Raw genomic sequence first — 21,764 nt, forward strand, 5'->3', positions numbered from 1 at the left:
TTGAAGCTGAAGCAAGTGTAAAGAGCCCTTATTAGAGTTACAATGTTAACGTAACATGTCTTATATCATACATCTTGTATGATTTGTTTCTGTAATACATTCTATTGTGTTTGTTCTCCTTTATTTTCAATAAAAACCTTAGTGGGAAGAAAAGAAAGAAATATTTTCATTTTAGGATTTTCCATAATCGATGTGGTATTAGTTTACGTTAACACTTCTAACAACAACAAAAATGCACAGTGTTTTCCTGCCTAAGGTAAGAAGTTGGATGTCAGTATCAGTTAGGGGTTTGTTTCAATGCTCCCCTCAAGACAATGTTGTACATAACCAGTGACAGTATGAAAATAAGCAGCAAACTCTTCGGCAGACGCTCACACTGGAGTAAGACTTCCCCTTCCACAGTGACGCCCTTTCTAGGAGGAGAAATGATTGCATCACTGTGGTAAGACGTCCCTGTACAGTACGTACAAGTATGTCACACAGGCGACTAGGTGAGTGAGCCCCACTAATACCACTATTATTCAGGGGTGGAGGGGAGATGGAAAGATTTCATAAACTTGGTGAGAGAGGAGTCCTGACTTTCTAACTTTTAGGACCTGTGAAGCTCAGCCATGGAGCACACAACTAAATGAAACAAACTCTGAAAGATACATGACTTCCTGTTAGCATGTGACTCTTTGACACCGTGGCTGTATCTGGGTCTAAAGTTTTCAGTCAGGAAGAAAAGATAATCACCTGTACATGATAAATGTCACTGCTAACAATGTTACTTTAATAGAACTCTGAATAGAGATACTATTGTATATTGTACATATGCTATTTATTCCCATAAAGGACACCAGCTCTTCACTGGATATAGAACTGGATTTCAGTTTGTGGCAAAACTCCAGGCAAACAGCTAAATACACAGATAAAATGCCCATATAAAAGTTGTTTTAGGGCGGGTTCACACTATGCACGCACTGTGCAGTCCTGTGCGATTCAGACTGCATGCAAAACGCACTCCATTTGCAATGTGTAGCAGGTGTCAGTAGAAAATTAACGACACCCCAAACGCAGGTCAAACACAGTGCTTTATCCACACCTGCCCACAATGCATTTTAAAAACGAGTGCAGTGCGGTGTGATTTTAGTCTATTCAAAATTAATGGGCTGAAATCGCACTGCACAGAACGGCATGTGAGTCACACACAGCGAGTTCTCTGCAAAATGAATGGGCTGAAATCGCATTGCACAGAACTGCATGTGAGTCACACAGAGCGTTCTGTGCAAAATGAATGGGCTGAAATCGCATTGCACAGAACGGCATGTGAGTCACACACAGCGAGTTCTCTGCAAAATGAATGGGCTGAAATCGCATTGCACAGAACTGCATGTGAGTCACACACAGAGCGTTCTGTGTAAAATGAATGGGCTGAAATCGCATTGCACAGAACTGCCTGTGAGTCACACACAGCGAGTTCTCTGCAAAATGAATGGGCTGAAATCGCATTGAACAGAACTGCATGTGAGTCACACACAGCGCGTTCTGTGCAAAATGAATGGGCTGAAATCGCATTGCACAGAATGGCATGCGAGTCACACACAGAGCGTTCTGTGCAAAATGAATGGGCTGAAATCGTACTGCACAGAATGGCATGTGAGTCACACACAGCGCGTTCCTGTGCAAAATGAATGGGCTGAAATCACACTGCACAGAACGGCATGTGAGTCACACACAGCGCGTTCCTGTGCAAAATGAATGGGCTGAAATCACACTGCACAGAACGGCATGTGAGTCACACACAGCGCGTTCCTGTGCAAAATGAATGGGCTGAAATCACACTGCATAGAACGGCATGTGAGTCACACACAGAGCGTTCCTGTGCAAAACTAATGGGCTGAAATCGCACTGCACAGAACTGCATGCGAGGCACACACAGAGCATTCTGTGCAAAATGAATGGGCTGAAATCGCACTGCACAGAACTGCATGCGAGTCACACACAGAGCGTTCTGTGCAAAATGAATGGGCTGAAATCGCACTGCACAGAACTGCACGTGAGTCACACAGCGCGTTCCTGTGCAAAATAAATGGGCTGAAATCGCACTGCACAGAAATGCATGTGAGTCACACACAGCACGTTCCTGTGCAGGCATGAGGTGAACTGGCCCTAATGCCGCATACACACGATTGGAATTTCCGCCAACAAAACCGTGGATTTTTTTCCAAAGGATGTTGGCTCAAACTTGTCTTCCATACACACGGTCACACAAATGTTGTCGAAAATTCCAAACGTGGGAACGCGGTGGCGTGATGTACGACGAGCTGAGAAAAAGAACGTCCAATAGCCAGTGCAGCTCCTTCTGCTTGATTCTGAGCATGCGTAAGCTTTTGTGCGATGGACTTGTGTACACACGATCGGACTTTCCGACAAGGAAAATTTGAGAACCTGCTCTCAAACATTGGTGTGCGTAAATTCCGACAGCAAATGTTCTATGGAGCATACACACGGTCGGACTTTCTGACAACAAGCTCACATCGAACACTTCCCATCGGAAAGTCCGACCGTGTGTACGCGGCATTAGGCTCCATGCACAGGACTGTAATAAAACTACGGATCATAAACGCAGGATCTTGCTACCAGAAAGATCCCGCCTAAAAACACGCAGGTATGGTGCGTAAAGCGCATGAGTCACATATGTACAGGTAAGTAACATGTGCATGTTTATACAAATAAAATTCACACATATACGCATATACCTGCATACATTTTACATGCATAAACTTGTAAATTGCTAACCTCAGGTGCAGATTTTTCTATTCAGAATTTACAGATTTAAATGAGGAGCAATTTTACTGATCCTTATGCACCAAAGGCATGAGCCCATAGAAAACGACAGAACAATAGTTCTGAAGAAAAAAAAAAACACATTGTACTGATGAATGCGCAAATTTATTTACGCCAGTGTGCCAAAGTACTGTATTTGATTTTTTTTGTCTATCCAGTACTGAGATTTACACATGTCTGCTACACAACGCAGCCTTATCTGACAGTAAGGGAGACACAATTTTTATTTTCTGCAGTTTGGTAATGCTTACAGGTCTACTCCCCACTCCCTGCATGTGACGGCGAAAAGAAAAGCAGGAAACAAATAAGCTTCTCCTGTCACTCTGCTCTCTCCTACTATCAGCATTCTCCTTGCATTTCACCACAGCTAGTTGGTGCCTCTTACTGCTTCTTCCTCCGCTAGTACCCTCAAGTACCTATCAAGTCAAAGTTAGGTATTTACACTGCCATACCTCCCAACCTTTTGAGATGGGAATGAGGGACACCTATCAGCAAAAGTATGCAGACATAGGACACACACCCTGCCACGCCCCCTTAAAGGAGAATTGTACAAAAAAAAAAAGATTGGTTAAACACACAAGTGCTTTTTTTTACCACTAATATTCCTTTATATTGGCTTTTGTAATTTACAAATGCAGCAATTTAGAAATCAGATGAAAGGTTTAGTGCTGGGAAACACTTTTTGATCTATAAAAAGTGCATTTTATATACATCTATATGAATCAGAGCAAAATGAAGGACAAATGAAGAGGAATGAGGGACAGAGGGACAGTGCTCCAAATCAGGGACAGTCCCTCGAAATCAGGGACAGTTGGGAGCTATGCACTGCTTGTATTTGAAAAACTACACTTAAAGGAGAAGAAGAGCCAAAGCTCTTTTGGCCCTACGTCTCCTGTGAGTCACAGGAGTTTACTTAGTTCTGCACTGTCGGCTGACGTCACTCAGCTGGTCCAAGCTCTGGATCGATCCTGACTTTATTGTTGGGATCTGCCCAGATGCCTGACTGGCAGCTGGCTCAACCTCTCAGCGAGCAGCTTAGAGCCTGATCCAGCTGCTACTGCCCCCTCCACAGGCTGGCACTCCAGTGAGCACTGCAGGGACAGAGCAAAGAGCCATTGACTGCTCTCTCTTTGCTCGCTGTAGACCAAGAGCCAAGCAATCAGTAGTCTTTAAGCACTCAGTTCAGGTGCAGCATCAGACCAATGCTGCATCCACCTACTGTAGGTGAGTATAATTGTTTTCTTTCAACTCATGAACTTCCCTTTTAAAGCAATTCAATTACTGGATGCACTGGGCATCATTGTTCTCTCCCCTCCAAATATCTTTTTTTGGTTTACCTTTGTTTTACATTTTTGGACTGACCCACACTCCAGCCACCATTTTCACCTCGGCAAGAATGGTGTTTCCACCACTTTGAAGCCTTCTGGGATATGTGGCATGAATATGCTTGATGTTCCATTCACTGTTGGAGGAGGGGGACTCAGCAGTGTGTCACCAGGGGAATGGGCTGCCTGAACCAGGAAGAGGCAGCCGGCTCCTGAACATGCTAGGAATGAAGATGATGGCACAGGACAAGGCGCATGGCAGTGGAGCAGCGTATCGTAGCAGCACACCGCTGGATTCGCTGGCAGGCTGAATTTGAGAATTTTGCATAACACCGGCAAAAAAAAAAGGTAAGAGGGGAGGAAAACATGAATTAAGTTCCTCCTTAAGGACCTGTTAGTAAGTACAGAGATGTATTTGTGTCTGTTATGTCAGCCTGGAGTTCAGCTTTATCAGTGTGGAGGAACAAAATTATTTTTGTAGGCAATAACTAACAATTTGTTAAAAAGGATTTTTGGTAAAAATGAAATAAATAAAGTCAGCAGCTACAAGTACTGTAGCTGCTGACTTTTAATAAATAGACACTGGTCCCACATACAATCAGGAGATAGCTCTCCTAATTGTTGCAGCTTTAAATTGCAAAGCAATGTGTGGCCCAGAGTTCAAGCAACGTTTCCCTAAACCCAAGTCAAGTTCCATTGCTGCAGTAACCTCATCTGTGCTCCAAGCCTGTTTCCTCTGTGTCCTCTAGTGTTCAGTGTACTGTCCCTCCAATGACCCCAGTGTGCCCCTTGTGTCCAGTGACCCCTGAGCATCCTGTGTCTTTTAGTGACCCAGAGCATCCCTGTGTGCCCCATGACTTCAGTGACTTCTGAGCATTCTTTATCAGCTGGTGACCCAAGTACACCCCTTAATTCCAGTGACCTCTGAGCATCCTCTGTCAGCAGTGACCCCAGTGCATCCCTTGATTCCAGTGACCCCTGAGCATTCTGTGTGATTGAGTGACCTCAGTGCCCCTGCGCGCATCTCCTGGCAAACTGAGGTCATCATGGCTAGGCAGGGATCTTACAATGAAAGGAATCCTCAAATCCTTCTTAAAGAAGACTTCCAAGTATTGTATGTTTTTACATAGCTACATTGGTCCAGGACCAATGTAACTAATATATATATATATATATATATATATATCTCCAACCATACCTGACTGTTCCGCCTGGAAGCAAGAAAACACAAAAGTAGACACTGCTACTTTAGTGATCTACAATTGCTTCTGGGTCCCATGCTGAGCAGTCAGCCTGCTTCATGGCGAACACGAGAGGTCGGCTGCTCCGCATCAGCACCATTGAACAAATGCAAATTGTTATCTAATTGGACGAGGTGGAAAGGCAGAATAATGACATCTCGCTTTCCACCTCATCCAATTGGAAAAACATTTGCATTCCTTCATGAAATGCAATATATTCTTTAAATGACACCAGCACAGGACTCAGGAGCAATTGGAATCATTGGAGTAGCAATTTCTACTTCAGTGGTTTCCAGCTTCCAGGGGCATTAGTCAGGTATAGTATACACATAGTTACATTTGTTTAAGCTGGACCTAACTATGCATACCTGGAGTTCACCTTTAGTTTACAAGCCTGGTTGCATAGCAGTGATTTAGCCAGGGGTGTTGCTAGGTCTACAAAAAATCTGGGGCTTGAGCCCATAGCAGCGAAGTTAAAAAAAAGTTTTATATATGAATATGTTTATATATTACATTATACATTATATATATTATCATTACATCAGGGTCCCCAGAGATCCTCCTCCTTACATCAGGGTCCCCAGAGAGCCTCCCCTTACATCAGAGTTCCCATCCCCAATATATTTGAATGTAGATTTTTTGTGCCTGGAGTGCAGGGCAAGTCCAGAGCCCACTCAGGAATACCCGCCAATGGAGAAAAACATGCACAGTAAAGTACACGGTTACATCCAACTTATCCTGAAGTCACTCCTTCCCATCTGCACTCCCACCTACAGTTCAACCTACATTTTATCACTACAGCATGGGGCATGAAGAGTGCTGAACCAAATCAGGAGGTAAGGACCCAGGGGATTACCATCACAGCAGCAAAACATATCAACTCTTCCTGCTGACATGCCCTGTGACTGTAATGACCCCTGCATTTTGTGTCGTCCAGGTACTCATAGTGCACTTTAAGCACCTTCTTGACACATGTGCCTCTATGAAGTCTCTGGCATGCTCCATAATCCATACCCTCTGCTGCTTCTCCACCCTCAGGTATGCTCCTGCAATAATCCAGACAGAACCATCTTTCTCTCAGTGCATATGGAACCCTCTCTGTGAAAGGCTGGGCCTGGATACAGTATCCATCAATGTATAGACATGAACTTTTTCTCTAATATCTTCAGTTATGGTAAGTGTCTGGAATTCTTACATATTCAAAATGTATGTGACTGTTATTAAAGCGGAACTAAACCCAACAATTTAACGGTTTCAAAAAGCAGTTACATTCCTGGCATGTTGGGAATGCTAACTGTCTCATTTGCTTGTGCTCTCAACTAAACCAGCAAATGGCTGGTGTAATAATTAATTATATGTGCAGCACCATGGCAGTTGGAGATCAAACAAAGGCTAAAAATGGCAGCTTCTTTGGCTGAAAAGAGGGTTTACTTTTGCTTTCATTATCCCTTTAGGCTTAATGTACACGGGACGTTTTTACTACCTCTCCTGAACGACTTAACTTGACAGATAGTAACCCACATTTAAAACGTTTGTTTTACCGCTTTTACATGCCGCGTTTAGCTGCGCTTGCGTTTAGAAGCGGTTGAAAAAAATATCTATATCTATCTATCTATCTATCTATATATATATATATATATATATATATATATATATATATATTAGGGATGAGCCAAACACCCCCCCAGTTCAGGTCGCACCAGAACTTTCGAACGGACCGAAAATTTGTGCGAACTTTAGAACCCCATTGAAGTCTATGGGACTCAAACGTTTGAAATAAAAAGTGCTAATTTTAATGGCTAATATGCAAGATATTGTCTTAAAAGGGGTTTGGGGACCTGACTCCTGCCCCAGGGGACATGGGTCAATGCCAATTTTTATTATTTTTTTAAAACTGACGTTTTTTCGGGAGCACTGATTTTAATGACGATTAAAGTAAAAAAAAAAAAAAGTGAAATATTCCTTTAAATATTGTGAATGGGGTGTGTCTATAGTATGCCTGTGAGGCGCCACGTGTTTGCCGTGTTTAAAACAGTCCCTGCACAAAATGACATTTAACGGAAAAAAAGTAATTTAAAACTGCTTTCGGTTTTAATATAATATCTGGTTCTGGCAATATGGATGCAAATCATTGAGAAAAATGGCATGGGTAGCCCCCCCCCTGCCCATTACCAGCCCCTTTGGGTCTTGTACGGATATTAAGGGGAACCCCGTACCCATATTAAAAAAAGGAAGGTGTGGGGCCCCCGGGCCTATATACTCAGAACAGCAGTATACAGCCGGTGCAAACAAGACAGGGACTGTGTAGGTTTGTTGTGTTAAGTAGAATCTGTTTGTAATTTTGAACTGGTACATTTTTAATGTGTAGCTCCAGTCAAAAAGTCTATTTTTAAGGTTTTTGGAAAACATAGGGAAGGGTTATCACCCCTGTATAATTTTTTTGGCCATCTGTCTTTTTTCATCTCACTTCCTGTTGTCTCCTTCCGTTTGCAAGTAGGAGACGTTTGTAAGTTGGATGTTTGAAAGTAGGGGCCTGCCTTATATGCTCTGCAGAAATGGGGGCCTAAGGTGTTGGTGTTGCCACAACACCGTAAGCCCTCAAAGTGACTCTTGGTGTGCGCTTGAGCACCCTGCTGTGAACGATTATATCAAGAATTGTAATTACATGCCATTGTTGAACAGTGGTAGAAAAATTGGGCCTTTGGTGGTTGTGGTGGTGGTGCTGGTGCCACAACACTATAAGTCCTCACAGTTACTCTGGGTGGGCGCAGGAATGGGCCCTGCTGTGAAATATTATATCAAGAATTGTAATTACTTGCCCTTGTTAAACAGGGGCTGAAAAATTGGGCCTTAGGCACTGCTTGCTGGTGCCACAACACTGCAACCTCTCCCAGATACTCTAGTTGGAGTGCAGGAATGAGCCCTGCTGCAAAGCATTGCATCAAAATTGTATTACAAGCCCCTGTTAAACAGGGGCTGAAAAATTGGGCTTATACACTGCAACCTCTCCCAGATACTCTAGTTGTAGTGCAGGAATGAGCCCTGCTGCAAAGCATTGCATCAAAAATTGTATTACATGCCCCTGTTAAACAGGGCTGAAAAATTGTGCCTTAGGCACTGGTGCTGGTGCCACGTCAGTGCAACCTCTACCATATACTCTAGTTGGAGTGCAGGAATGAGCCCTGCTGCACAGCATTGCATTAAAAATTTAAATTACATGCCCCTGTTAAACAGGGGCTGAAAAATTGGGCCTTAGGCATTGGTGCTGGTGCCATGACACTGCAATCTCTCCCATATACTCTATTTGGAGTGCAGGAATGAGCCCTGCTGCAAAGCATTGCATCAAAAATTGTAATTACACGCCCCTGTTAAACAGGGATTGAAAAATTGGGCTGGTGGCATCACCCAGAACCAAAAATGTTCTTCCAAGAAATCAGCGGGGTCATTGAGGAGGAAGAGGATAGTCAGTCAACATATCAGGACAGTCCCTCAGCATCAGCATAGGCAGTCTTGAAGGGATGTGACATTTCACAAAAAATTATTTGGTTACATCAGCTTCAGGTGCTTGGTAGCTGGTGGTGATCCAAGACTGATTCATCTTTATGAAGGTCAGTCGATCAACTGAGTCGGTGGACAGGCGCACCCTGTGATCAGTTACAAAGCCTCCAGCAGCACTGAATGTGCGTTCCGAAAGAACGCTGGATGCAGGACACGCCAGTAGCGCAGTTGCATACTGTGCAAGCTCTGGCCAGTGATCCATCCTCAAGACCCAGTAAGCCAGAGGATTTTCGGTGGGAAAGATGTCCAAGTCTGACCTTGCCCCAAGGTATTGCCGCACCATGTAAATCAGACGCTGGCAATGGTTGCTGAAACCGATCATACCTTGGGGCTGCAGACTAAAAAATTGTCTGAACGCATCGGTCAGACGGCCACCTTCTCCACCGCTCCTTCTGTGACTGACCGAAACCTCAGCAACACGTTGTCCCGGACCAGGAGTTTGTAACCTCCCAGTCTCTGGGAACGCGTTGCACAGACCTTTCTGCAAGGCCTCCCAGAGATGTCTCATCCTATTCTCCCTCTGCGATGGCAATATAAGGTCCGCAATCTTACCCTTGTACCGTGGATCAAGGAGAGTGGCCAGCCAGTAATGGTCCCTTTCCTTGATCCGAAGAATATGAGGATCCATCCTTCCATTTCAGGATCAGGGAGGCCATGCAGCATAGGTTAGCTGAGGCATTCAGTCCGGAGTCCTCTGGATCACTAAGGACGACATGATCCGCAGCCAACTCCTCCTAGCCACGTACAAGTCCACGGGTTTCTTGGGACTGTAAATCATCCCTAAAAGACTGATGCTGCTGATGCTGAGTGCCAGGCTCCACCTCCATGCTGACACAATCCTCCTCCTCCTCATCCTCTTCCTGTGTGATGGGTGGGACAGCAGGAACACTGTCTGGATAATGGGACCCTTGAGAGGCAAAGAAGTCCTCTTCATCCTGCCTCTGTTCTGCTTCAAGTGCCCTGTCCATTATTCCATGCAGCGTATGCTCCAACAGGTGGACAAGAGGTACAGTGTCACTGATGCATGCACTGTCACTGCTCACCATCCTCGTGGCCTCCTCAAATGGTGACAGGACAGTGCATGTATCCCTGATCATGCCCCACTGGCGTGGTGAAAAAAAACAAGCTCCCCTGACCCTGTCCTGGTGCCGTATTCGCACAGGTACTCATTGATGGCCCTCTGCTGCATGTGCAGCCACTGTAGCATAGCCAACATTGAGTTCCACCTGGTGGGCATGTCACATATAAGCCGGTTCTTGGGCAGGTTCAACTCCTTTTGGAGCTCAGCCAGCCGAGCACTGACATTATATGATCCTCAGAAATGCACACAGACTTTCCTAGCCTACTTCAGGACATCCTGAGGTTTTCCTGAGGCACACATGAGCCACACAGGGCACATGGGTCAGTTGTCCCTGTCGGAGGGTGGAGAGGAGGTTGGTGCCATTGTCGCAAACCACCACTCCTGGCTTAAGCTGGTGTGGCGTCAACCACCTCATGGCCTGCCCCTGCAGAGCTGACTAAATATCTGCCCCAGTATGGCTCCTGTCCCCCAAACACACCAGCGCAAGCACGGCATGGCATCTTTTTGCCTGCGTACTTGCGTAGCCCCTTGAACACCTACGGAGCACCGCTGGTTCCGAGGACAAAGAACAGGAAGAGGCCATGGAGGAAGAAGAAGAGGAGGGGGTGTGGGAGAGAGGTGTATCACAACCAGTAGTAGCATTTTGGAGGAGTGGTGGCAGAGCAACCTCCAACACTATTGCACCTTGTCCTGCATCCTTCCCAGCTGCCAGAAGAGTGACCCAATGGGCCGTGAAAGATAGGTAACGTCCCTGTCCATGCCTGTTGGACCATGAGTCAGTGGTAATATGCACCTTACCGCTGACCGCCCCTGTCCACCGAGGCATGGACATTGCCTTCCACATGCCGGTAGAGAACCGGAATCGCCTTCCGTGAGAAAAAGTGTAGTTTGAGAACCTGCCACTGAGGAACTGCACATTGCACAAACTCACGGAAGGGGGCCGAGTCTACCAACTGAAAAGGCAGAAGTTGAAGTGCTAGCAATTTAGCCAAGCGAGCATTCAACCGCTGGGCATGTGGATGGCTGGGAGTGAACTTCTTTCGACGGTCCAGCAGCTGGGGCAGGGAAATTTGCCTGGTACAATCGGACGTCGGTGTACTGCTAGCAGAGTGCCCACAAGTACTTTGCTGTGACACACCTAATTCTACACCTTCATTCCTCTCAGTGCAGGTTTCAGAGAGGACTGAAGGTATAGTGGGGTTGCGGATCCCAGCTGATGAGGAGCAAGGAGAAGTCAGCTTTGTTCTTTGGCATGGGTCTTTAAGGTACGCTTGCCAACGAGCTGCATGGTAGGTCAACATATGTCTGGTCAAGCATGTGGTGCCCAAGCGGCTGATGTTTTGGCCACACAAGATACGCTTAAGACATATGTTGCAAATAGCAGCGCTGCGATCTAATGCAATCGTCTCAAAAAACCACACCAAAGAACTTTTGGAATAACGCGCAGAGGCAGCGTCCTGCACAGGCGGAGCTCTGTGGTGTGATTCAGTCGGTGTGCTGCCCTTAAGCTGGCCCCCGGTGGGCATCCTGCCTCGTTGGAGATGTACCTCCTCCTCTCCTCCTATCAAGCACCCATGTGGAGTCAGTGACCTCATCACCCCCTCCCTCGTCATCACTGGAGCAAACCTGGCAGTATGCTGCAGCTGGTGGAACATGACTGCCAGATTGCTGTTTTTATTGAGCATCCCCTCTCTCTGCGCTCACACTACTGCCTTCCTCTAGCTGGGTATCATCATCAGAGCCTTCAAAACACTGGGGGAGGGCATCTTCCTGGACCATGTACCCAACACTGTGCTCAAACAGTTCAGGGGATGCCTCAAGAGGACATGGTGTGTCTAGGGAAGGAGTGACTGATGACATTGAGACGAGGGAAAAGAACGTGTTGGCAGCTGCTTTGCCAGTACCGTGAGCCTGGGTGAGAGTGGATGAGAAGGATGAGGAGGGCTTGGTCATCCACTCTTCCAAGTCTTCAGCATGTTACGGCTCAACAAGTCCAGCTGCCGAAAATAAGGACAGGCGTGTCCCATGGCCACGAGCTGATGACGATGCACCGCGTCCACGACCAGCACTGTTACCTTTAGACACAGAGCCTGCTTGCCCTCTTTTATTGGCTCGTGACTGTCTGCCTGTCCTTGTTGGCCTTCCAGACATACTAAAGCCTGCAGGGAGATGAGAACACCAGCAATTGGGGGTAGCGTCAGGTGTATACTGTGCAGGAGGCCCAATACACCGACTGTAACTGCTCCAGATGCTTGTGGTATAGAAACGGAACAACACCAGCAAATTAGGGTAGCTTCAGGTGTATACTTTGCAGGTGGCACTATACATTGACTGTAACTGCTCCAGATGCCTGTGTTAGAGAAACAGCACAACACCAGCAATAAAAGGTAGCTTCAGGTGTATACTGTGCAGGAGGCACACTACACCTACTGTAACTGCTACAGATGTCTGTGTTACAGAAACGGAACAATACCAGCAATCTAGGGTAGCTCCAGGTGTATACTGTGCAAGAGGCACACTACACCCACTCTAACTGCTGCAAATGCCTGTGTTACAGAAACAGAACAACACCAGAAATAAGGGGTGGCTCCAGGTGTATACTGTGCAGGAGGCACACTACACCTACTGTAACTGCTGCAGATGTCTGTGTTACAGAAACTGAACAACACTAGCAATCAGGGGTAGCTTCAGGTGTATACTGTGCAGGAGGCACACTACACCCACTCCAACTGCAGCAAATGACTGTGTTAGATAAACAGAACAACACCAGCAATAAGGGGTAGCTTCAGGTGTATACTGTGCAGATGGCACACTACACCCACTGTGACTGCTGCAGATGCCTGTGTTACAGAAACAGAACAACACCAGCAATAAAGGGTAGCTTCAGGTGTATACTGTGCAGGAGGCACAATACACCCACTGTAACTGTGCTAGGTTAACAAGCAAAGATAACACTGTCCCTGCCTATCCTGCTCTCTACCTGCACGCCAACACACTACACAATGCTGCGCCGACAGCCTTATATAGTGTGGGGCATGTACTAAACCCCCTTAGCTATAATTGGCCACAGGCATCCTGCCTGTGGCCAGTTATGGCTCTCCGCGCTGCCGGCACTGTGATTGGCCAAGCATGCGGGGTTACAGTATATGCTTGGCCAATCATCAGCCAGCAATGAACTGCGATGGCACAGTGAATTGTGGGCCGTGAGCGCCACATCAATATGGCTCGAGTGGCCCACAAAGTTCTGGATTCGCTGAACAGGCGAACAGTTGGTGTTCGAGTTGAACAAACACTGAGCTCATCCCTACTAAGCACTAATGGTTTTCAAGTCCTGCAGGTTTCTGCAGTCTGATTACAATGATTAAACATCTGCAGTGTTCTCTACAGAGCAGGATAGCAGACCTGCACACACCTGACATTCCCTTTTTTGAACTAATGTGAGAGCCAATGATGTATAAAAACTTCCCCTCATGACTGGGATCTCCATCCCCATGACTAAGCTCCAAGGCGTGGAGCAAAACGCGTTAGGATTTAGCCCGTTAGAGTGTGGCCCATTATAGTATAGGCTGAGTGTCAGGGTACCAATAGAAGGAGGTCTCTAGGACCCAGCAGATGTAAGAGAACCAGAAGGGCTCTAGGACCCAGCACCTCCTCCAGCACATCACATGGGCCTTTATAAGGAAGTCGGCCCTTGGCTGAAGTTCTGCTTGATCTCAGCTGTTACCAGTTCCTGTGTTTCCTGTAGTTCCTGTGTTTCCTGTATTCATGTGATCCTTGTTCCAGACCGGTCTCCCGCCTGCCTCCTGACCTTGACCTCGGCTTGTTAAATGGATCTCCTCGGCCCACTACCTGTCTTGACCTTGGCTCCCTCCTAACCTCGTCTTCTCTGCTATCCACCTGGCACCAAACCTTGGCTTGTACCAACTACCCTCAGCACATCAGCGGTGTTCCTGAGCCTTTTCTGCAAGCAACTCTGCAGGCAGCCTGTGCGACTTTGGGCCTAACTCCTCCTGTCTCAGCTCCAGGGGAGTCTGGAACTGAGCTGCAAGGGAAGCCCTCTCTCCATTGGCCTCCAGCACTTTGGTACCTGTTACTGAGGTTGCTTCTAACACATTGATCAGAGAGATCATTCAGATGTGCAGCTAAGGGGGACATTTTTTATACCCAGTAATTACAGGAGCCGAGACAAGCTCCCTTCCAGGCCAGCACTCTTAGCGGTTTACACCCCTTCTGAGAGCGGCTCACACATGGGTCTTTTGGCTCGCAAAGTATTTAAAATATAGCTGTACTGCACCATACTGCAAATGCACCACATGAAAAATGCCAAGATGCGAATTTAGCTTAAAGTGTAACTACACTTAAGCCATGCAAATATGATATACTTTCCTATCTATTTATTAATACTAGCAGCATGAGAATTAAAAATGGCCAATGTTGATTGAGAGAGTGAAATTCCACTTTAAGAAATCAAGAAAGAGAAGTCCGCTATGCATAGATCTTGCTTGCTATAATATGGTTTACTCCACATACAGGATAATTTATGTTAATGTCATAACTGCGATGTCAGATGATCCTCTTAAAGTGTTACTAAACCCAGGACCCTGCATTCACTATATCTAGTTTCAAACAGTTCACAGAACATGGAAATATTTTTTGTTAAAGTGGAGGTCCACCCACAACATGGAAAATTAAAAGTCAACAGCTACAAACACTGCAGCTGTTGACTTTTAATATATGGACACTTACCTGTGATGTGGGTACCGCAGCCGATCTTCGCCTGTGCCAGTAAGGGAACCCGGCAGTTCAGCCTTTCGGCTTCACACCCTACTGCACATGCGCAAAGCGCGCTATGCATTTCAATTGTTCCGGTGGCGAAGAAAGGAGGACGGGGTCAGATTTATGATGTACCTCGCAGCGGCAAGGTGTGATGGAAGTGGGGATAGGGTACCTGTCAAAAACAAGAAGGTAAAAGAAAAAGAAGGAAAAAGAAAAAGAAAGAAAAAAACTTTCCAACAATACACACCAAACTGAGCATGTGCAGAGTGCCCCCAAGGCTCTGTACTATCAGGAGATGGATTGGGGAAAGTAAAAGAAGGGGAGGATCAGAGAAGACAGGATCAAACTGCCATTTTACACAATGCTCAGTGTTAACCCCTTAGGTTCCACAGTGAGTATAACAAGCATGCTTTACTGCATATACAGACTGATTTTACTGTTGTGGGTTTAGTAACACTTTCATTTCTATAAATAGGGGTACTGTATATTTATAAAGTGGTAAATGGACAGTTTGCTAATTAGACATGTGCAAAAGGAAAAAAATTGTTTAGTTTCGTTTTAATTTGTTAATTCATTAATTTCGTTTAGTTATATTCGTTAACTCCCTAAATTCGTTTTCGGATTTCGTTTAGTTTTCTACCGAATTCGAAAAATCGGCCACATTCAAAAATATTTCAACCAAATTCGAAAATATTTCAACCGCATTCGAAATGATTTCAACATGATTCGACATTATTTCAACCACATTCGAAAATATTTTGTGACCCAAATTTAGGGCCAAGTATCTCGGGGTCACTTGGTGCTAGAAACTCCAAATTTGGATATGTTGTAGTTCTAATACTTTTGTGTTTGCATACCAAATTTGGGGTTTCTAGCTATAAGTGACCCCGAGATATGTGGCCCCAAAATCGGGTCACAAAATGTCATTCTCTGCTCTAATAACTAATAACATTTTGTGACCCGATTTTGGGGCCACATATCTCGGGGTCACTTATAGCTAGAAACCCCAAATTTGGTATACAAACACAATAATACTAGCACTACAACATATCCAAATTTGAAGTGTCTAGCACCAAGTGACCCCGAGATACATGGCCCTAAAGTCGGGTCACAAAATATTTTCGAATGCGGTTGAAATAATGTCGAATCATGTTGAAATCATTTCGAATGCAGTTGAAATAATGTTGAATCATGCTGAAATAATTTCGAATGCGGTTGAAATAATTTTGAATCATGTCGAATTCATTCATTATATTTCATTCGTATTCGTTGTAATTTGTTATTTTTTTTATTCGGACTTTCGGATGCATCCGAATGTCCGAAAGATGCAAAATTCGGCCGAATTTCGATTCGTTACGAAACGAATTGCACAAGCCTATTGCTAATCCCTTTCCACTTTCCAGCTACTAATCACCCATCAAACAATTCATTGTGGTTTTCATAAAGGTCACTAGCCCTTCAACACACTTTTCTAACTATGCAGAGAATATATTTATGTTCATTCACGTTTTCAGATCACTTTATGCCTTTTGCTTTTTTTTTTTTTTTTTTTTTTTTTTAGATATAATGGACTGAATCGGTGAGAGATGAGTAACATTAAAGAGATATCCATTAAGTCACTTTCAAAAGAATGGAATCTTATTGGCCAGGGGCACTTTGGAGATGTTTACAAAGTGAAACACATGGAACTCCAGATAACTGTAGCAGTGAAAAAACTTAAGGAGTAAGTATCGCCTATACAGTTTTTTGGCTGGCTGGTTAATTCATTTCCCAGATAAAATCATTCGAGTTTTTGCTATTTACACTGTGATCTTGACAACGTTGTAATGTAATGCATGAAAACGTAACCTGTTGTAGGTTCCAGAGAATAGTACCAGAGAACACACAAGACTCAACATATCCACCTGTAACAAAGTCTCCGGCCTCCTTCAGTGTAATAAGAACCTCCAGGGCTAAAGATAGCTGACATCCTTCTGTATGTGGTGGGTTGTAAGGCATAGTGGGTGTAATGCAAGGTAGATTGATTGGGCACCAGACACTTCTTGAATGCATTTCTCTTGAGAAGAACTTTGGGAGAGAGGGTTAAAGCCAGGGCACCCTTAGGTAGTTGCAATGTTAATTGGCTGACTCCAAGATTTCAACAGGAGGACAGCGATGCAGGGAAAGGCATCCAGCAAGACGCCACATCTGCAGGTGTAGGAATGCTGTCTCCTATGGCAACAGTTTTTAACAGTTTCTAACACAAGGTGTAACAGTTCCTTCACTTCCACTACAATCACTTCTTGTAGTTGTTCAGCCCACTGAGCTCCCAGTTTCTTTCACTAGACTAGATGATATACTGCCACTGCATCCCGTGAGCTCCTCCAATCTTCACTGTAGTATCTTGCTCAAGCATCACCCCCCCTTCTCTGCTAGGTCCCTAGCTTGGCACTAATGATATGTCCCAAGCTTCACCCCGCTGGCCTGCTCAGTCCCTGGCTAGACACACCAGGCTGCTCTACAAGCATCACCTCCACTAGCTGGGTCCCTGGCTTGATACCCACTGAAGTTTCCCAATTCTTCACCATCCCCGGTTGGTAAAAATTCTGCTCCGGTAATTGCTTCAGCTACTCACTGTGGTCTCTGGTAAAAAGGTGGTTGGTCCCTTAGTGGCGACAGCTTCCCCTCTACCTCCGACCATGGCAAGTTCTCCAGCCGGCAGAACCGTCACTTCTGGTTGGACTGCAAGCCGCAATCCCAACCCTGTGCTGCTCTCTTGCTTCTAAATAGGCCCTCAGACAGCCTAGCAGCCAGATGTGCCCGGGGTAGGCCCAAACTCTGGCCTAGCAGCCCGGGCAATACGACACACATCCACCCAGACAGCCGTCCAGGTGGCACAGAACACTGATCACCTGACTTCACCCAGAAATTAAGGTTCTCTCAGCAGGCCAAGGGATTTAAGAAAACCTCTGCCCATTGGCTGGTATACCCCATATACCCATAATATGGCCTTGCATTGCCCTTCTTGTATATAATGCCACCGGGTAACTGGCCACCTAGCGGCAAAAGAGAGAAGTGCATTAATTATAGATTTAGAGTGAAATCAATTGATCCCAAACAATTGGCCAAGGTAGCTATACCTGACAGGTAAATATAGGAGCAACCCTGCCTAAACACCAGGGCATACACAGCACTCCAACCAAACAAAACCACCATGTGGAACATCCGTAAAATATTTGAATTACTGCAACAAACATAGACATAACTGGGCAGACACACACCCATACGTTTTTGTTTTCATAACATAATCTATTGTGCCAGTTTTACTAACTCTCTATGTGATTACTGGACTCCTTGGACTAGTAAGTATGTTTAATTTTATTTTACATACAGGGATTAGGGATTTTATGTTTTATTTAGGATCAGTAGGCAAAAGTTTCTCTTTAAGATCTAATATACAAAACTACCACCATACAATTTTTAAAAAGCCCTCTATTTGTGACTGCTATATATCTAGTAATGCCTAAAGCCTCATACACACGATTGGATTTTCGGCAGGAAATTGTGTGATGATAGACTGTTTAAAATCCAACCGTTGGCTCCATTAGACAATTGTTGGCCATGTTTCGGTCAACAAATGTTGGTTAGCAGGCTAGTAAATTTTCGGCGGACAACGGTCTGTTGTCAGATTTTCGTATCATGTGTACACAAGTCCGTCACACAAAAGTCCAGTGTAAAAACACACATGCATCGAAAGCAAGGTCAAGCCGTGTTTTGTGATGCGGCAAATTATGAATTGGCGAAATGCAGTGCACAATTCTCTTCTTTAATGGGATAATAATGAAGCTGCTTTGCTGGTAAAATTGATGGAGTTATGGCAAACGTAATTAAAAATTCTTTTGTTTTCTAGTGATATCAAGAATAATATTATTATGCTTGTATTTTTTATTTTTTTGGCCAAATTACCACAACACTATTATCCCGTAGTTTTTAATCTCAAAGATACAACTATGTTGGTGTCCCTTGTTAATTTTACATTGTATAATGTAAAACTGTCATTTGAAGTAAAACACATAGCCAAGTATTAGTCATTTTTTTTATTGTGCATTACAAAAAGAAAACAAAATAGCCAATAGAACTCAACCAAAAGGTGCATTTTATGCATCCAAAAATATAACACATGCATGTGTCCTGCTTCTTAATATAGGGAGTCAACAATGCCATGAGTTGGTGAAAGCAGGGGTCCGTCATCCAGAGATAATGCCGAAAATCATCCGGATTATTCTCCTGGAGCTCCCACAGCAAAGGCATATGACATAATTGGTCACGATTAAGCAACCAATTTTTGTTCCAGGAAATCCTCCTCCTCCTGTTCCTGGACTGGACTTGGGTCAAAGCAATAACTCCATGGCCAATAATAGCACGTTCTCTCCTCTGATTCTCTGCAACATGGCAGGTTGACGAACGGTCATTCAGAAATGAACTGAAAAGCGCAAAATGAAAAGTACAAAATGAAAAGCACGAAATGAAAAGTGTGAATCAAAACTCACCAAACTTCTACTAACATGAAACTAGCAGAAGGAGCACAAAGGGTGGCACCTGACAATTGAACTTCCTCTTTATTGGCTCGTAGTACGTCTAGTACATCACTACGTTCGTGTTTGTTGTCGACAATTTTGTACCGTTTGCATGCAAGACAAGTTCCCGTCACATGCCCTTCGGACAAAAGTCTTTGTTCAATCTTGATTTTATTGGAAAATTATTATACAAATAGACAAATATGCATACATTAATGGCATAATCATACCAGTCAATTTACAAATACATTATACAAGCTTGCATAACAAAGAAACAAAACAAAAACAAAAAAACAACAACAAAACAAAAAACATGGGGGAAAATGATGGCAACACATAAAAATCATGTTTTGAAAGATTATTATGTCTTATTTAGATTCTGCTTAAATTCCCATAAATCATTCTAATTTCTTGATGACTCCCTATAAATCCTCCAGGGTGCCCATACCTGATGGCATTTTTCATATGTATCCAATTCGTGTGCTAGGATGGTCTCCATCCTCTCAATGTAATCCATTCCCATTATCCATTCCTTCAATGATGGCAATTGTATTGATCGCCAATGTCACGTGATAACCAATCTTGCCACTGTTAACCAGTGTCTAAGTAGACTCTTTTTAATATTTTTATAGTAGCCTGGGATAATTGATAGCATAGTAATTTGTGGTGTATTGGGGACTAGCTCTCCTGTAACTGTAGTATGCAGCTGCTTGATCCTGTCCAGAAAATAAGGATTTGGGGGCATTCCCACCAAATGTGTACCAACGAACCCTTAGCAGAAGAACACCACCAACATATGTCAGATGCATCTGGGTATATACGATGCAGGGATGCTGGACATCTATACCAACGAGAAACAAGCAATGTTTGAAAATAAATTATTTCTCCCACTCTTCTGCTCCAATTTGAACATTAATATCGTATGCCCATTTATTTGTAAATTCTGGGGGCTCAGGATGTTTTTTTGCAATAAGAATCTTATATATTGCTGATAGATCGTGTTTTAGTTTAGTACTTTGTAACAAAATAGACTCAAACAAATTTAGATCTCTATCAAAAGATTGGTTTAAGGGAGTAGAGGACAGGAATGACATTACTTGCTGCTATTCCTACCATTGTATAAGTGAGGGCTGATGTGTAGAAATTTAATTCATTATGGATGGAAGTTTGCCCTGACAGAGAATCTGTCTCACTCTTCGGTGAGACTCCTTATTCCATATTAAAAACTGTAACCAATCTACTGCAGGCAGAAATTGAGGATTGCCAAATAAGGGTGTCATGGGTCCTACTTGCGAAGAAAGCCCTAACCGCGAAATAATTTTATACCAAATGCTCAATAAATGAGATGTAAGAAAAGTTAAATAAGAGAGCATGTTTTCTTGAGTACTACGGGAAGATAGGTGTAACCAAGGAAGTGCCTGAAGATCAAACTGATTCAACCCCTGTTCTATTGATACCCATTGCTTGGTATCTGAATGGTGAAACCAGTCCACTAACTAGTCAGAACTGCTGCAACATATTAATACTATAGATCTGGTATATCTCCTCCTTTCACTTTAGGTAATGTTAATGTTTTCCTATTTAATCTAGGTCTCTTGTGCCCCCATATAAACTTTGTAAAAGCAGATTGTAAAATTCGAAAAAAAAGATCTAGGAACAGGAACAGGGATAGTTTGAAAAGGGTACAGAAAACAGGGTATTATGTCCATTTTCAGTGTGTTAATCCTCCCGAACCATGAAGATTAGAATTTGATTAGAATCATATTTTTTAAGATCTTGAAGAGTACGTTGCATAAGAGGGATATAATTTGTCGAATATAAATGGATCGGAGCTGAAGGAATATTAATTCCTAAATATTTCAGTATAGATGAATCTAAACAAAAAATTATTCTTCATTGTTGTCACTTGGTGTGATGAAAATGACATATTAAGAATTTCTGATTTTTATACATTTACCTTAAAATTACTCAGCACTCCAAAACTCTGAAATTCAGATAAAATAGAAGGCACAAAGATATGTGGGTTGGTAATGTAGAGTAACAGATCATCAGCGAACAAGGAAAAGTTTTATTTCCTGCTGATCTATCTTTATGCCAGTGATAGAAAGATTCTGTCTGCTTGCTATTGCTAAATGCTCCATTACTAGAACATAAAGCAAAGGATACAGAGGGCCTCCCTGGCGAGTACCATTTTGTATAGAAAAACTTGTAGTCAATGATCCATTAATCCTTATTCTAGCCTTGGGTTTAGAATATAGTGCTAAGATCTTATGAAGCAAGTTTGGGCATATCCCTATTTGCCTCAAGGAATGCTTGAGGAAAGGCCATCTGACATCAAAAGCCTTCTTCACATCAACCGAGAGAAGGCATGCTGGTATTTTAGCTGTTTTGGCATAGA

The 21,764-nt window shown here is 43.9% G+C and overlaps 1 protein-coding gene across 2 annotated transcripts in view; it reads left to right on the forward strand.

Moving 5' to 3' along the window:
- The first annotated feature begins 388 nt into the window (after nucleotides 1–388).
- LOC143956699 (uncharacterized) overlaps nucleotides 389–21,764 on the forward strand; it is a 109,610-nt gene continuing 88,234 nt past the window's right edge. For both annotated transcript variants that reach the window (XM_077466896.1, XM_077466897.1), the window contains exons 1-3: nucleotides 389–491; nucleotides 6,434–6,569; nucleotides 16,372–16,533. In XM_077466896.1, coding sequence (XP_077323022.1) covers nucleotides 16,397–16,533 — 137 coding nt within the window. In that variant the 5' untranslated portion in view covers nucleotides 389–491; nucleotides 6,434–6,569; nucleotides 16,372–16,396. The remainder of the gene's footprint in view (nucleotides 492–6,433; nucleotides 6,570–16,371; nucleotides 16,534–21,764) is intronic.

Source organism: Lithobates pipiens, unplaced genomic scaffold (assembly GCF_037356315.1).
Source record: "Lithobates pipiens isolate NorthernLeopardFrog02 unplaced genomic scaffold, aLitPip1_a1.2 Scaffold_4, whole genome shotgun sequence".
Lineage (NCBI taxonomy): Eukaryota > Metazoa > Chordata > Amphibia > Anura > Ranidae > Lithobates > Lithobates pipiens.